Here is a 14,220-nt window from a genome sequence, read left to right as displayed (position 1 = left end):
TATCTAAAACTGGAGAAATCTAAATAAGGTTGTGGATTGCATCAATGTCAATTTCCTTGTTGGTATGTTACATTGTAGTTATGCAAGAGGTTACCATTAGGGGAAACTGGCTGAAGGGTGTATGGAGTCACTCTGTATTATTTTTTACAACTGCAGGTGACTCCACAATTATCTCAAGATAAAAAGTTAAAGAAAAGAAGCAAGGAAGAGAACAATATATTATATTGCCATTTAGTTTTTAAAAATATGTGTATACATTATGTATTTATACATGTACACAGAAAGACTCACCTGCATACACGTACACACATATACGTATGTATTTCCTTATAGACGTAGCATATATAAACACATAGACACGCTTATATGCTATTTCTGTAAGGATAACTAAGAAATCAGTGACACCCCTTGCTTCTGAAGAAGAAAACTAAAAAAACAGACAGAATGCCTATTTACTTTTCTTACGCTACTCTTCTGTGCCTGTTGAATTTTGTGCCATTGGCATGACTCATTGAAAAAATAATTTCTCGAGAGTGAGAACAAAATAGACATTTCAAACCTAAAACAAACAAATAGGAACAACAACAAAAAATAGCTTAACATTTTTTGGTAACCTATATAAAAAGTCCTGACTCTGATACCCACACCGGCAGGGAAGATGCAAAGAGAGAATTAGAAGTATCTTACGGCTGGAGATGCAGTAGGACAGTCGGCAGTTGATCTTCCTGAAGAGCTGTTTGTTAATCGGCCAGAGGATGAGAGTGAAGAGCTGAATGGTGTTTATTATTAGCCCTGAGGCAATAAATACGTAACAGAAGACGAGATGACACAGGAACTGAGACTTCAGCAACCCAACGAGGTCCATGATGCGGGGTTGTTTGTATTCCAAAAAATAAATATCCGTCGTAGAGTACTTCCAGAGGGAAAAGGGGCCTGGGCCTCAGGAAAGCACCTAAAACACAAACCAATGTCAAATGCTGGAAAAAATATTATGTGCTCTTACAGTAGGGAAAAAAACTCTTAATGGAAAAATCTCCTTTTGAGGTTAAATACATTGTCCATTCGTTGATTTATTTTTATTTAGCAAACATTTATATAGTGCTTACTTAATGTTGGACACGATGTCAGCCCTTTAAAAATAATAGCCCCTTTGACAGTCTTAACATCCTGTGCAATAGCTACTGTTATTACAGAGGAGGGACTTGAGACCCTGAGAGGGTAAGCAACTTGGCCAGGCTTCCCCAGCTTCCACCGCTCAGAAGCGACCGAGCTGGCTGGAGTGCGCGTGCTCAGCTGCTTTGCCATCGCCTCTCTAGAGTGCCATTTAGGACTCTCTGCTGTCACTTGTTCAATTGTTGGCCTTCCTCGAGTGACCTGTCTCTTCTCCAGGGCCCATGATTATCTTGAAGATCATCATTGTCTCCCCAGCACTCGGAATAGTCACTGGCACATAACTGGAGCTGAACGTTCTTTTAAAAATATTTGTGGTGGGGCTGGCCCCATGGTGGAGTGGTTAAGTTGACGCGCTATGCATTGGCGGCCCAGGGTTTCGCCAGTTTGGATCCGGGGTGAGGACATGGCACTGCTCATTGGGCCATGCTGAGGCAGCATCCCACATGCCACAACTAGAAGGACCCACAGCTAAAACATACAGCTAGGTACTGGGGGGATTTGGGGAGAAAAAGCAGAAAAAAAAAAAGATTGGCAACAGTTGTTAGCGCAGGTGCCAATCTTTAAAAAAATTAATAAAAAAACTTAAAAGAATAAAAATGTTTGTGGAATGTATTAATGAAGATCGACAAGGGAAGAACTTTGACATATCAGCAAACACAAATAACCAACTATGAAGGCAGGAGAACCACCCCCATCAGCCCCCGACACCCCCTCCCCACACAGACACTTGAGTTTCAAAATCAGAAAGAAACTCAAAACACGCAGAGCAGCCAGACTTAGAGTCCTGTGATCAGTCACCAGCCCCCAATGGAATGGTGAAATGACTCCACAGTTTTGCAAATAAAGCCTTTAAAGAGAAGCATAAAGGCAAGAGGTTCAAATACTCTGATTGGAAAAAAAAAGAAAAAAAAACAGGCTAAGGGGATGATGTGCAGTAGACTAATTTCTCATGGAGGCAGAATTTCATTGCCAATGGCCCCCAGAAGAGCTCCAACTTGAAGACGAACTTTCTAACAGCAATAGTTGAGAGATCCTAGACTTCATTATAATCTTTATTAATAATACCAAAAAAAATCTGTCTAACAGTTTCACATGTATTTTATCATTTTAAGCCTCACATGAATCCCATGAGATGAGTATCGTTATCATCCCAGTTTTCAGAATAAGAAACTGAGACCCCACCCATAGGCTGGGGAATTGCCTAAGGTTGCCACAATCAACACCTATCTTAGGACTCAGTCTTAACTCCGAATTCCTTCTCCTGCACCTGTCTGGGCTGTTTTGCTCCTGGAGTGTGAGATGGGGGGTTGTCTTGGGCTCAGCACTCCCCTCTGCAGAGCCGCCCAGAAATGATCCCAAGGGCAAAAAACAGTGCAGCCTTCAGTGAGGTTCATAATCACAAACGATGCTCAGAGCGGGGAAAAGGGGCCTTGCTCCCCGGCTGCCTCCATTGGTTTTGAGAATAGTCTTGGGTATAAGGACAGTGGCAAGGTGCCTTCTTCTAAAACACCCACACTTGCTCAGTCTATCTGGAAGGCACGCTGTACTCCTTTTTATACATTCCGGATAGGAGGGAAATGGAGAGTAACCTTTGGCCTGATTTCTGTGAAGTCAGCTCAACTCAGCTGAGACGTCCCATTCTCCCCAGAGGCTCTGCTGGCTGGCACACAGCCAGGGTTCCGCAGGGGCTGGTGCAAAGCATCCCTGTCCTTTCCCAGACAACATTTTCCATAGACATCTCCAGGATGTCAAACTCCTTACAACACATCCAGTTACAACACATCCAGTCTCTCTATAAGAAACAGACATTAAGCTGGCAGCTCACCCTCCATGCACTTGACCTTAAGGAGCCACATCGAGAGGAGCGATGTACTTCGGTTTACAGTTTGGCAGGCGTTATACTATGATGTTGAATATTCATTGTCCCTGGATTAGCCACTAAAAGCTTCCAGACAATCTGGCCAGGAGAAGTTTGACTCTTCACTAGGTTTCTGGGATGTAGGGTTTGTGAAATATTTGACAAATCCTTGGCTATGCTGACTTCACACTAAGAAATGGAAGTCAACTGACATTGGAAACGCAGGTGATTAATCAGTTTGCAGTCAGTTGTAGGACATTATGAAGAAAACCTAAGATTTTTTTTTTCCCCTTGTAGAAGACCGAGGACCACCACGTCCTCTAGTAAAACCCTTGCTAGTACTGCGTGCACCAGGGCTTTAATACAATCTTGTGATGTTTAAGGAGGAGTCACGGGCAAGGGGGATCACAGACGGGCAGGTCTTGGTTTGGTTCTGCACACACTTCCTCAAATCCTCCTCCTAGACTGGCGTAGGAGTGAGTGTGGGCTTGAGATGCAGCTCTCTGGGTTTGAAGCTCTGCTATTTCTCTGTTGGTCGTGTACCCTCGGGTAAAGGAACTTTTCTGAATCTCAGTTTCTTTATAAATGGGGATCAGAGAGTGCAATCAAAATTCCAAGGAGGCTATTGTTTTTTTTTTTTTTTTAACTTAAGCTGATTCTCAAATTCGTAGGCAAGAGAGAAACACAAGAATAGCCAAGGAATCGCCTGAAGTAGAAGAAGGTGGGAAGTCCTCTGAGATAATTTAAATGACTTTGGTGTTAGGGCTGATTATTAAAAGACAGACAAGGCTGAATTATTTGTGGAGGCATCTAGTAGGTGAATATGTGTTGTATGTCTTTAGTTTATTCCAGAGAGAAGTTTCGGGGACAAGCTACCCATAAATAAAAGAGAGCTTTCTCTCTAATGTGGTAATTAGCCAATTTAGTGGCACACTGAAGAAAGATGGTATAAAGCTCTGACCAGTGACAAAAATAGAGAGAAAACATTTGAAACTATTTTGCCTACTTCCTTTTCAGCTTTGCGAGTACCTAGAACAGTGTGGGGAGAACCTTCCAGCAAATCCACTTTAGTAGTTTATACGAGGCAAAGAGATGATGAATAATTTTATGCTATTTCTCAGAATAACCAACAAATTTCCATGTCATATTTTTGTGAATAAAGATATTTCTTATCATCGAGGGCAACAGTGAAGAACCCATGCGCCCGAAAAACTGAAACTGATATTGACTTTTGTTTGTTTTGGGGTACTTACAAAATGAACAGCAGTGGCCTGCACACCACTGAATTGCCACTTAACCTTCACTCCTTTTCCCAACTCTCACCCACGTGACCTTGAGAACTGACCCTAGGGATGGGAAGTGTAGAATTCAGACCAAACTCTACTCGACACCCCCTTCCAATGTGTCCATGTAGTGAAATCCAGCTACAGCAAACAGCACAGGTCACCTCGGAGGAGTGGAGAGGTGAGAGGGGATAAGATTAGGACTTGAGCCACAAGGTGGCTATGGGGTGAAGGCAGAGGGAGGAGGCTTGCCAGGTGCTGAACTCCAGACAAACAACCACCCAGGGAACTAAGGCGACATGTAGAATGGATTGCTGAAACAGGAAGACATTTTAAAGAGAATTCATACAGAATAGGAAAAATGCCAGAAAACCCAATTTGGATACATTATGTGAATTTTTCAAGGGGTAGAGTCTGACCCACGAGCTTAACACACATCACCTGAAAATTACTGAATTAGCATTTTAAACATAGACTAAAAGCAGCTGTCACTAGGATTAGTAATAGGTTCAAGAGGAATAATTTACTCCAAATTGCCTTTACAGCCCAGGCTACTAGATTTTGAATTTAACTAATAATTTGAGAATGATTAGTTAAAAGTCTCTGGCAGTCCTTGACAGCATATTGTTGGTTACGAGTCTACGTCAAATTGGTCCATAGCTATTTGAAAAAATGGGTAATCATCATCAATGTGGGAGGAGGCTTTGCGTTTGACAGAAGGAATCTCCCTGTGCACCATCTGGATGTAAAAAATAAGTTTTTCATACAAGGACATGAAACCTAAGAATTCCGCACATAGGGGACATTGAATGATCATGAACCAATTGTGTAACAAAGGCATTAAACCAGTTAGTATAGCCCTTTGAAGAATATATTGAGTGAAAAATGTTCAGAAAGAAGCATGATTCGGATTTGTAAAATGATGCATTATTTATATCATTCACATCTACACCTATTTCTATATTCATAGCTGTCTATTAATAGAGGCTAATTTTTCATGGAAGAATTATGGTGGTTTCTTTTTTCTTCTCTGTGTTTTATTATTCTTTTCTATAACGATGGTGAAATCTTCCCCTTCCTGGGCACAGAACTGGATGAACCATTCCCGGCGTCCCTTGTGGTTTGGTGTGGTCAGATGATGGAGCACATGTGATGAAGAACGGGGGATACTGGCAGGTCTTTGGTGGAGAAAAAATAGGCTGCTTGCAAACTGGATGAGAAAGGACAAGAGGGTTGGCATGCCCCGTCAGGTGAGCAGAAATGGGATAATCCAGCCTGTGAGCAACAACCAAGAGAAATTTTGAAATGGGAAGGTGAAACCGAGGATGAAGGACTTAAAGTTTCCTTGGATCAGGATGATGCTGTGTCTGTATCCGCAAGGCTAATGTGGGAAACAAAGCAACCAAAGTTTCTGAACTTGCCTTGCAGAATAGCAGGAGGACTGCTGAAAAGACAGTAGCTTGCTGACAGCCCTCCGCCTGACTAAGCATCTCACAGGAGCACTGAGAAGCTGAAATGACTGACTGTAAGTTTCACACATCATAGACTAAAGATCCGCCGCATGCAACACATTGAAGCCCCCTGAATTTGCACATGGCGCTCATGAAAAAATAAGAAAGACAGTCGCCCCTGCACAGATGACTCTTAGAACTTTAGCCCCCAAAGCCACATGCTCCCCTCCCTGTCTTATTCTCACAATACACTTTGGAAAAATGCTTAGAACTGCACATAGGCAAGCTAATCAGTAACCGGTAGAAAGAACAACTTGTTAGCAGAAAATTTATGTCCTCTGCCCAAACTGTTCCTTCTGTTCCAGATAAAGAAGTAACTGAGGGTTTCTTGGATTCCTCAGGAATGTGGCATTCAGCAGATCTGCCACGGAGAGGCAGCCAAGGTTCTGCGGTCATCCACCACCTGACACTCCTGAGCCCCCTCCCCAACTCCGTTTGCCTTATATAAGTCATTTCCAAATCAGTTTCCCTTCGGGATGGGTTTTCTCAGGACGATAGTCCACCACCTTCTGATTTGCTAGCTTATCACTTATTAAAGTTCTTTCTCTACCACCACCTGCTTGGCCTTTTATCTTGTGGTGAGCAGATCGAGCCCAAGCTCGGTATCCAGGACAATTTGAGGCCACCTTGAATCCAAGCATTGTTGCTTGTGAGGGGCGATACAGCACAGCTGTTAGAACATAAGGAGTGGTTGACGGGACGTTTCGAGTAAGGCAGCTCTGGCTAGAAATCCAGGCTTGGCCACTTGACAGCTATGGGAGTTACTCCATAGCCCTCAGCTTCCTCATCCGTGAAATCAGAACAATACCTTCAACATGAGGTTGCTGTGAGGATCAAGTATAATAAAAGCATTTGAAACCCTTACCACAATGCCTGGAACACAGGGAATTTTCCTATCATTGCAAGAAAATAAGAAGGCAAAGGAAGAGCAACTAAAATATATTACTTTGGCATTTCTGAGAAAGTCAATGAGATATAAATCGACTCAGTTTTCCTTCTCACTACATATCTAGATCCTGACATTTTCTTTAATTTACCTTCAAGCCTGTTAAAACGTTTCCTCTCCCATTTGTTTTAATTCTAATCTATACTTTTCTGCTTGTGACTCAGAAATGGGAAACGACGTGTTCCCAAAAACTCACATATACTTTGTCTTCTTAACTACCTAATGATCTTTCCAAAGCATGGAGATGAAGGAGCGGACTTTAGAACAAGGGAAAGTCCAAGCCAGCAGGCTTCCAGAGCACTTTATTTCTTCCAGGACATTGTGCAGACGCAGAGAATCAACCATACATACACTAGTGGAGTTTTCCTCCCTGGGACTCCTGACGAGAAGGATGCATGGTAAGGCAGATGGCGCCATATGCTGCCCAGCCTCCGTCAACAGAAACATAAGCAAATAAAAGCAAGCTCAGAATCTCCCCACGAGACGATGCAAACTGCATCCTTCTCTAAATACACACAAGAGCTTCAACATAAAGCATTAAATTAGGCAACAAATAGGAGAACCTTAGTGAAAACTTACATGTTCGGCTTTAGTCAAGGTTCTGAAACTGTTAAGTCAGCACAAAGTTCAGTTGCACCCAGGAAGAGAAACTAAACCTGAAATGGGATCAACTCTTTCACTAGCTTGTTTTTAAAGATTTTGTTTGTTTTGTTTACATTTACATGACAGCAGTAAACCAGGTTAGGGTCTTAGAAGAAGAAAAAGCTTTCTTCCAAGAAATCAATCCAAGCCGAATTGCTAAAATAATACCCATGACCAATTTAATATCATCACTGAAATCTAAACAACTCCATTACTTAGGGTCTTTTAACGCCAAACACCAGAACAGTTCACAAAACAGAAAAGAGATAAAAGAAATGCAAATTGAAATAATACTATTTTTTACATTCCACACTAAAAATGATAATACTCCATTCTAGAAGAGACAGGGTAAAATGGGACCCATACCCTCAGTGTGAGAACAGCCACTCAATCTTTTCAGAAAGCAGTTTGACACATGTAGAAAAACCCCAAACATCTTCCTACCACTCGATGTAGTAACCAACCTCTGACAATCACTCTAAAGACAAAATGAGTCTTTAGAAAATTCTTTCTGCACAAAGATATTCAACAAGTATTATTTATAAGCACCCAAAGTTAGAAAGAGCTTACATTTCTGACACAAGGAAATAATGAAGTGAATTACAGGAAACCCCAACAATTGAATGGATAAAGTATCACTATGATAGGTTTTCATAAATTTTCATTATGACATTAAGAGATAAACGACACAAACTTATATATAGAGAGAATAATCACAACTCTAAAATCAAAATATAAAAAACATACTGGAAGAAAACTTTATCAAAACACTAACAGCAGTTGTCTTTGTATACACACGCACACACACACACACACACACACACACTTAGTCTAGTCAGCCAACTTTGGGTTGGCTTGTCCTGACTACCACTTGAGCATTTTTATCCTTAGGAAGAAATCGAGTAGGAGGGCACCAAGATCCTTTACAAATCAAACTGTCTCTGATTCTAACATAGAAAATTGATGGCTTCAGAAACCAGGCTTTTCCATTGTTTCAGCGGGGTCTTCCTCATTAGTGATTAAGGGGATCCACTCCATCTCTCTTCCCCAGCTCCCATCTATGGAGAGGGATCTCAAATAGGTGAGGTTAACCAGACGAAGAACAGGAAAGGTAAACTCTGCAGGGATTAGCAAAGAGAACAGCAGGAGGAAAGCGGGGCTAGCTGGTGAATTTTGTTGCTGGACCAATATTTTTGGTCTGTAGGGCAGAGAATGCCCGGGGACAATGGCGCCCCCAGAGGAAGGGGACATGGATGCAGTCCCAGGTGAAATGAGTGAGGTGGTGTTCTGGTTGTGGAATAGTCACATCTTGGGTTCTACGTTAGGTTGAATGAATTTAGCAAAACTCTGCAAGAGGACAGCAACAACTTATGGAAGCCTGAGGCAGCCGCTTCACACTTCATCCTGACAAACGGGATAAATTTAGTTTTTGGATTCCTGGCAGTTAGACTGGCCCAAGGCCCAAAACAAAACAGGAGAGAAAGTGTTTCAGACTGAATTTAACTGTCTCTGAGACCATCTCTGACTAAAATATTCCTCAATTAAAAAATCATCATCATCTAACAGTTTGGCAGAAGCCTATGTAAAATTAGCCTATTTTAAAATTTTATGGAATTTTATGTCCAATATCCCTGTACAGTACATGATGTCCATTAAAACCGACCAAACCCCAGAGAGGTCATAAATCAGACTCAACTTTTTCATTATGTCCTATAATAAAGAACCCTTAGTCTTTCTCCAAAGTCTCATTTTAGGATGATAAAAACTTAAGCCTATGGAAAGCTGAGGCTTCTAAGTTTGCATTGAATAGTTGGTTCGGAGGGACTGATAAGAGAAAAACAAACTCTAAAGAGATTTTATGCTTAATCCCAGGAAACCAAGACTCAGAGGTCAACATGGATGGACAACCTAGATAACTTTCTCCGTCATGAGAAAAAAAGGAGGAAGAAAATTAAATGAGGTTTTCTCTAAGGCCTTTAACAGCTTTAACATCTATAGGATTAAAATATCTGGAGTTAAAACTCAGGTTTTCTGAACAGATCAGTGTGCTGAATTTTTTACATACATTTTTCTCATTAACTGTCATGAAAACCCACTATGGAAAGTATTGTCCCATTTGACAGATGAGGAAACTGAGCTCTCTAGTGAGACTAGGTAACATGCAAAGATCAAATAGTGAGTAAATTTCTGACCAATTACTATGCTGCCTTTAAGAACAGAAGCCTGAGGTAGCTGGACTTCCTGTGAATGTGGGCCTTCCTAGCACCATTCCGTATTTCTTCATGGTCCCATTTCTGACTGTTGGGGTGATCACAGTTGTTGACCTACTGCCCCGCCAGTTGGTCTTGTAGAGGCCCCAGTCACGCCCTCCTTCCAGGAAGAATGTCTGCCATCTCCAAACCCCAGTCCAGCTCTCCCACCATCACTGGATGCAGAGGGCTCTGACCTCACCACCATGTTGGTACAGTCTGAGGGAGGAGGGGAGCTAGCCGCATTTCCAACAACCAAGAGGAAGTAAAGTGTATTACAAGAGACTCAGTGGAAAATATATTTTTAAATCATGTCAGTCTCTGGAAGTTTCCAAAAAGTTTTATTGAGTCCTGATAAAAATCCAATATCATGAAACCCCAAACTGAAATGAAATGTGGAAAATTAATCTTCCAAATGGGGAAACATTCCCATTTCTACTTTAAATGAGTATGTTCCAATGAATAATAAAACTTAAAAAAATTTTTTTTGAGGAAGATGAGCACTGAGCTAACATCTGCTGCCAATCCTCCTCTTTTTGCTGAGGAAGACTGGCCCTGAGCTAAGATCTGTGCCCATCCTCCTCTACTTTATATGTGGGACGCCTGCTACAGCATGGCTTGATGAGCAGTGCCGTGTCTGCACCCGGGATCCGAACCGGCAAACCTTGGGCGGCCAAAGTGGAATGTGCGAACTTAACCACTGTGCCACCAGGCTGGCCCCAATAAAACTTTTTTAAACAAGGAAGGAAAGCAGGATGGATGTTGAGTCAACATCGTGATTGTGATCCTCATCACTATTACTGTCGCCACGTGGTGGTGGCCATCCATCTAGTAACACCCCTGTGAAGGCTGGAAATGTGGAAGCTGAGGAATATGGCAGGGCAACTATTCCTCAGGGCTATCCACGTGAAGAAATGGCCTGAGACCAGCTCTGGGCCCACAGAAGCAGGTGAGAGGTGGATGCATCACCAGCTGGCACCAGAAACAAAAAAAGAGAGCTTTCTTCAGTATACAAACCACCTCCCACTCCAGTCCTCCCGTCACCAAGGCAACATGGTCAGGACTCTGGTCTTAGCACAGTGCCCACTTCCCTCCTGCCCACATGGGCCGTGACAAAGCTGAGTGGCAGAAGCATGGGAGGAGAACTTCTGCAGGCAAACTCGGGGTCTAGATCCACATTCACTAACTGTGTGACGTTGGGCAAGTAACTCATCATCTGTGAGCTAGCATCTGTTTAACGGAGGTAATAATCCTCACCTCCCAGGAACGTTGTGATGATTAAATGTACGAATGCACAGAAAGAAAGTGCTCAGGTCCGTGTGAAGGAGTCTCTGCCCACACTCCTGGGTCTCCTGTGGCATGTTGCCTCCCCTTCAACGGCTGTGCCCACCACCCCATAGCCATCTACCGCCTTTTCTTACCGAGCTTTTCACTTGTGGCTTTCACGATCAGTTTCTCTTTTTGTTTGTTTTAATAAGACTTTCCTCCTTTGGACTTTTTTTTTGAAGAAGAAGATTGGCCCTGAGCTAACCTCTCTTGCCAGTCTTCCTCTTTTGGTTTGAAGAAGATTGTCGCTGAGCTAATATCTGTGCCAATCTTCCTCTATTTTACGTGGGATGCTGCCACAGCGTGGCTTGATGAGCAGTGCTAGGTCTGTGCCTGGGATCCGAACCTGTGAAACCTGGGCTGCTGAAGTGGAGCGCATGAACTTAACTGTTACGCCACTGGGCTGGCCCCACGTTTGAACAGTTTTTTATGACATCCACAAAATTCAGGATGACCCTGAGCTGAAGTGACTTGTAAGGCCCTCAAAGTCCACTCACAAGTTTTAATTAAATGATTATATCCCCATTCCCATCTGAAAATAAGGCAGTTCAAAGTCATTGGTTCTGGGACTCTTTTCATAATGATGGGCAAGACCTGTTAGCTTCCTGTATCAACTCATTTCTGTGTTGAAGACATGAGTTGAACATATGATATGAACCTTGTTCTTACCTTCAGGAAGAGAAACAAAAACTGGTATTGACAAGACCCACACCACCATCACTTTGGTGCCCTGTGGATATACCGGTATTCCCTGACCTCAGGGAGCCTTACAATAAGGAGCTGAAGATACAACTCTGGCAAGATGCAGTATGTAAAGAATGAGCAAATAAAAAGCACGTCTGCATCTACAAGGAAGCAGATCACAGGGGGCAGACTTCTGAGCAGGGTGAGGCCGGGGTGTCCTTACTAGTACAGACAGACCAGTGCTTAGGTCACCAGCAAATCATGGCACCTAAAATTTTTTCATAAAATCTGATCTCTACTATTTCAAAATAAACCAAAAACAAATCACAAAAAGCCTTTAAAATAAAGACTGAAGCCGAAATTCAAAACTCTGTTGGGAATGTCCTTAAACATATTTTATAATTTAATATTTTCATCTTTAATACCCATTGGGTGAAGGGGTACAGCCCTAATATTTTCAATATTTGGGAGTTCTAACCTTTACGCAGGCTCCAGCATGGCTAAACACCACCAGATGCTTTGTGAATGGCCTGGTCAGGAATCTGTGGGATCACTCGTACTGAACGACCAGACAGAGATAGCCGAGCACGATGTCTGGCATCATTTTTGTAGTAAAGTTGATAAGATTGAACAGATCTCCTTAGTCATTCTGGCCTAGCCCACCCAGTGTGTCTGGGTCAACAGCTCCCTTAGGAGTGAGCCATGAGAGTCTGTGGCCACATGAGTGGGCTTCGTAATCAACAGACGTCACCAGCCTCAGACAAATGGCCAAACCACCAGTCCTGGGGAGGCTCCGAGCATCAGAGATAGGTTATCTCGTAAAGCTAAGACATGAAGTGATAGTAAACTTGAAGGCCATGTAACAAAACCACGTGGGCATGAGAGGCTGCTCTACACCACAGCTAACCTGGGACAGACACAGGTTAGAGGGCGTTAAATTGATTGGGAACTTATTTTGCACTGGCGTGCCTCAACTGGGCTAGGGCCCTCCTTGGGAACCTAGAAATCATGACTCTATCAGCAGTCGAAGAATAAATGCAGAAGGGGAAGCACCAGTATTGAGTTGGCAGTCTGGGTTTGTCCATATCAGCCTGGTCAGTTGGCCTCTAGAAATCTCAGCTTCCTCATCTGTCAATAGGAGAAACTGACAGACACACCGACCCCACAAGGGTGGTGGGAGAGTTCAGTGAAGTAAGGGATGTGAAGGCTCTGTTGGGCAGACACGTAGGCATCTGTGACCACTCCCAATTTTATGGCTCAGAAAATGGGAAATGGGGCCACTTATCCAAGTGCTCCCGGTTCTTGGAAATTAACATGACATTAATAGCCTGGAGTACTTACCAGGGAGTAGAGTTTGGAGGAAGTGCTCTGCTGGCCCTGTCATGATCAGTGGAGCTCACTGTAAGTGGGGTGGTTCACTGAGGGTCGGCTCAGAGGAGCTAACTTTTGGGGAAATAAGCAAATGGCCTCTTTTTCTTCTGTGTCTCAGACACCAGTAACCGAGCTCTTCTCTCTCTGGTGGGTTCCTCTCCATCCTCCTCACTATTCCTTACGTGCCCTTGACCCTTGAGTTTTTGGAGACCCTGTTGTTGCCAATGCTTATTTTCTGGTAAGGAGTGTGGGGAAGGTGGGAGATCAATAAAGCTAAATTTTAAATCTTTTATTTCTTTGATTTTCATAAAGGGATGCCAATGAACTCAGGCAATTTTCCTGACTTGATTCATGCATAATGGACCTGAAAGCAGACTTATTAGAAAAAAAATGCACTCAAATGCTTTCCTGACATGAATCATTTATTGAAGACAGAATTGCTGGCTGTGAGAGCCCAAAATAAGTTGACTTACAGTATCCTTGTTTCTAGGTAGGTCTGAAATATGACCACAGAATATTGAACTACTTGAATATGAGCGATGCTTTCGGGGTCATTATGGACTGACTATTCCTCGAAAAGTTTCATTAATAATAGCAGTGATAAAACACGAAGCAGGGCCTTCTCTTTCTCTTTTCCTTTTTCTACTTTAGTCACAAAGCTCAGGAACAGAGGATGCTTGGCGAAAGCAGTGATGTTCTTTCCAAGTTCTGTCAAGTAGAATCCAGGACAGGTATTCTTGGGTTCATGAAAACATTAATCTATTGATAACTTTATTCATTCATTGGGCTGTCTGTCCATGAAGTTACCCATTCATCCATTAAGTTAAAAATTCATTGACTCATATTTATTGTTACAGGTTTATTTGTGCCATTGATTAGACTGCTGAGAGTAAACACAGAGAATTCTTATAGACCCCCTCTTTGTTTTCTGTGGCTTGGTACCATGCCCAATACACTAAAGCATTTATTGAGTAATATTTCCAGGCCCGAGATGAACCCCCATTCCTTCCGCCTATTACAGAAGAGATGCTCAATAAATGTTGATTTCAGTTTGAATTTCTAGATGACCTAATATAATTTAATCTCCATACCAATAACTGTCAAAAACAATGTAGGAAAGTGATAGCGTGAACTGATAAAGTCTTAGGTTTCTTCCCCATTCCAACAAGCACAGGGA

General features: G+C 42.6%; 1 protein-coding gene across 1 annotated transcript in view; it reads right to left on the bottom strand.

The window, feature by feature from the left end:
• Positions 1–14,220, bottom strand: part of AGPAT4 (1-acylglycerol-3-phosphate O-acyltransferase 4) — a 123,354-nt gene that overhangs the window by 87,059 nt on the left and 22,075 nt on the right. The window contains 1 exon segment of the mRNA XM_046670392.1: positions 688–952. Within this exon segment, the coding sequence (XP_046526348.1) occupies positions 688–865 (178 nt within the window). The 5' untranslated portion in view covers positions 866–952.

The sequence above is a fragment of the Equus quagga genome, chromosome 8 (assembly GCF_021613505.1).
Source record: "Equus quagga isolate Etosha38 chromosome 8, UCLA_HA_Equagga_1.0, whole genome shotgun sequence".
NCBI classification, from domain to species: domain Eukaryota; kingdom Metazoa; phylum Chordata; class Mammalia; order Perissodactyla; family Equidae; genus Equus; species Equus quagga.
This window is presented reverse-complemented; position numbering and strand designations above follow the sequence as displayed.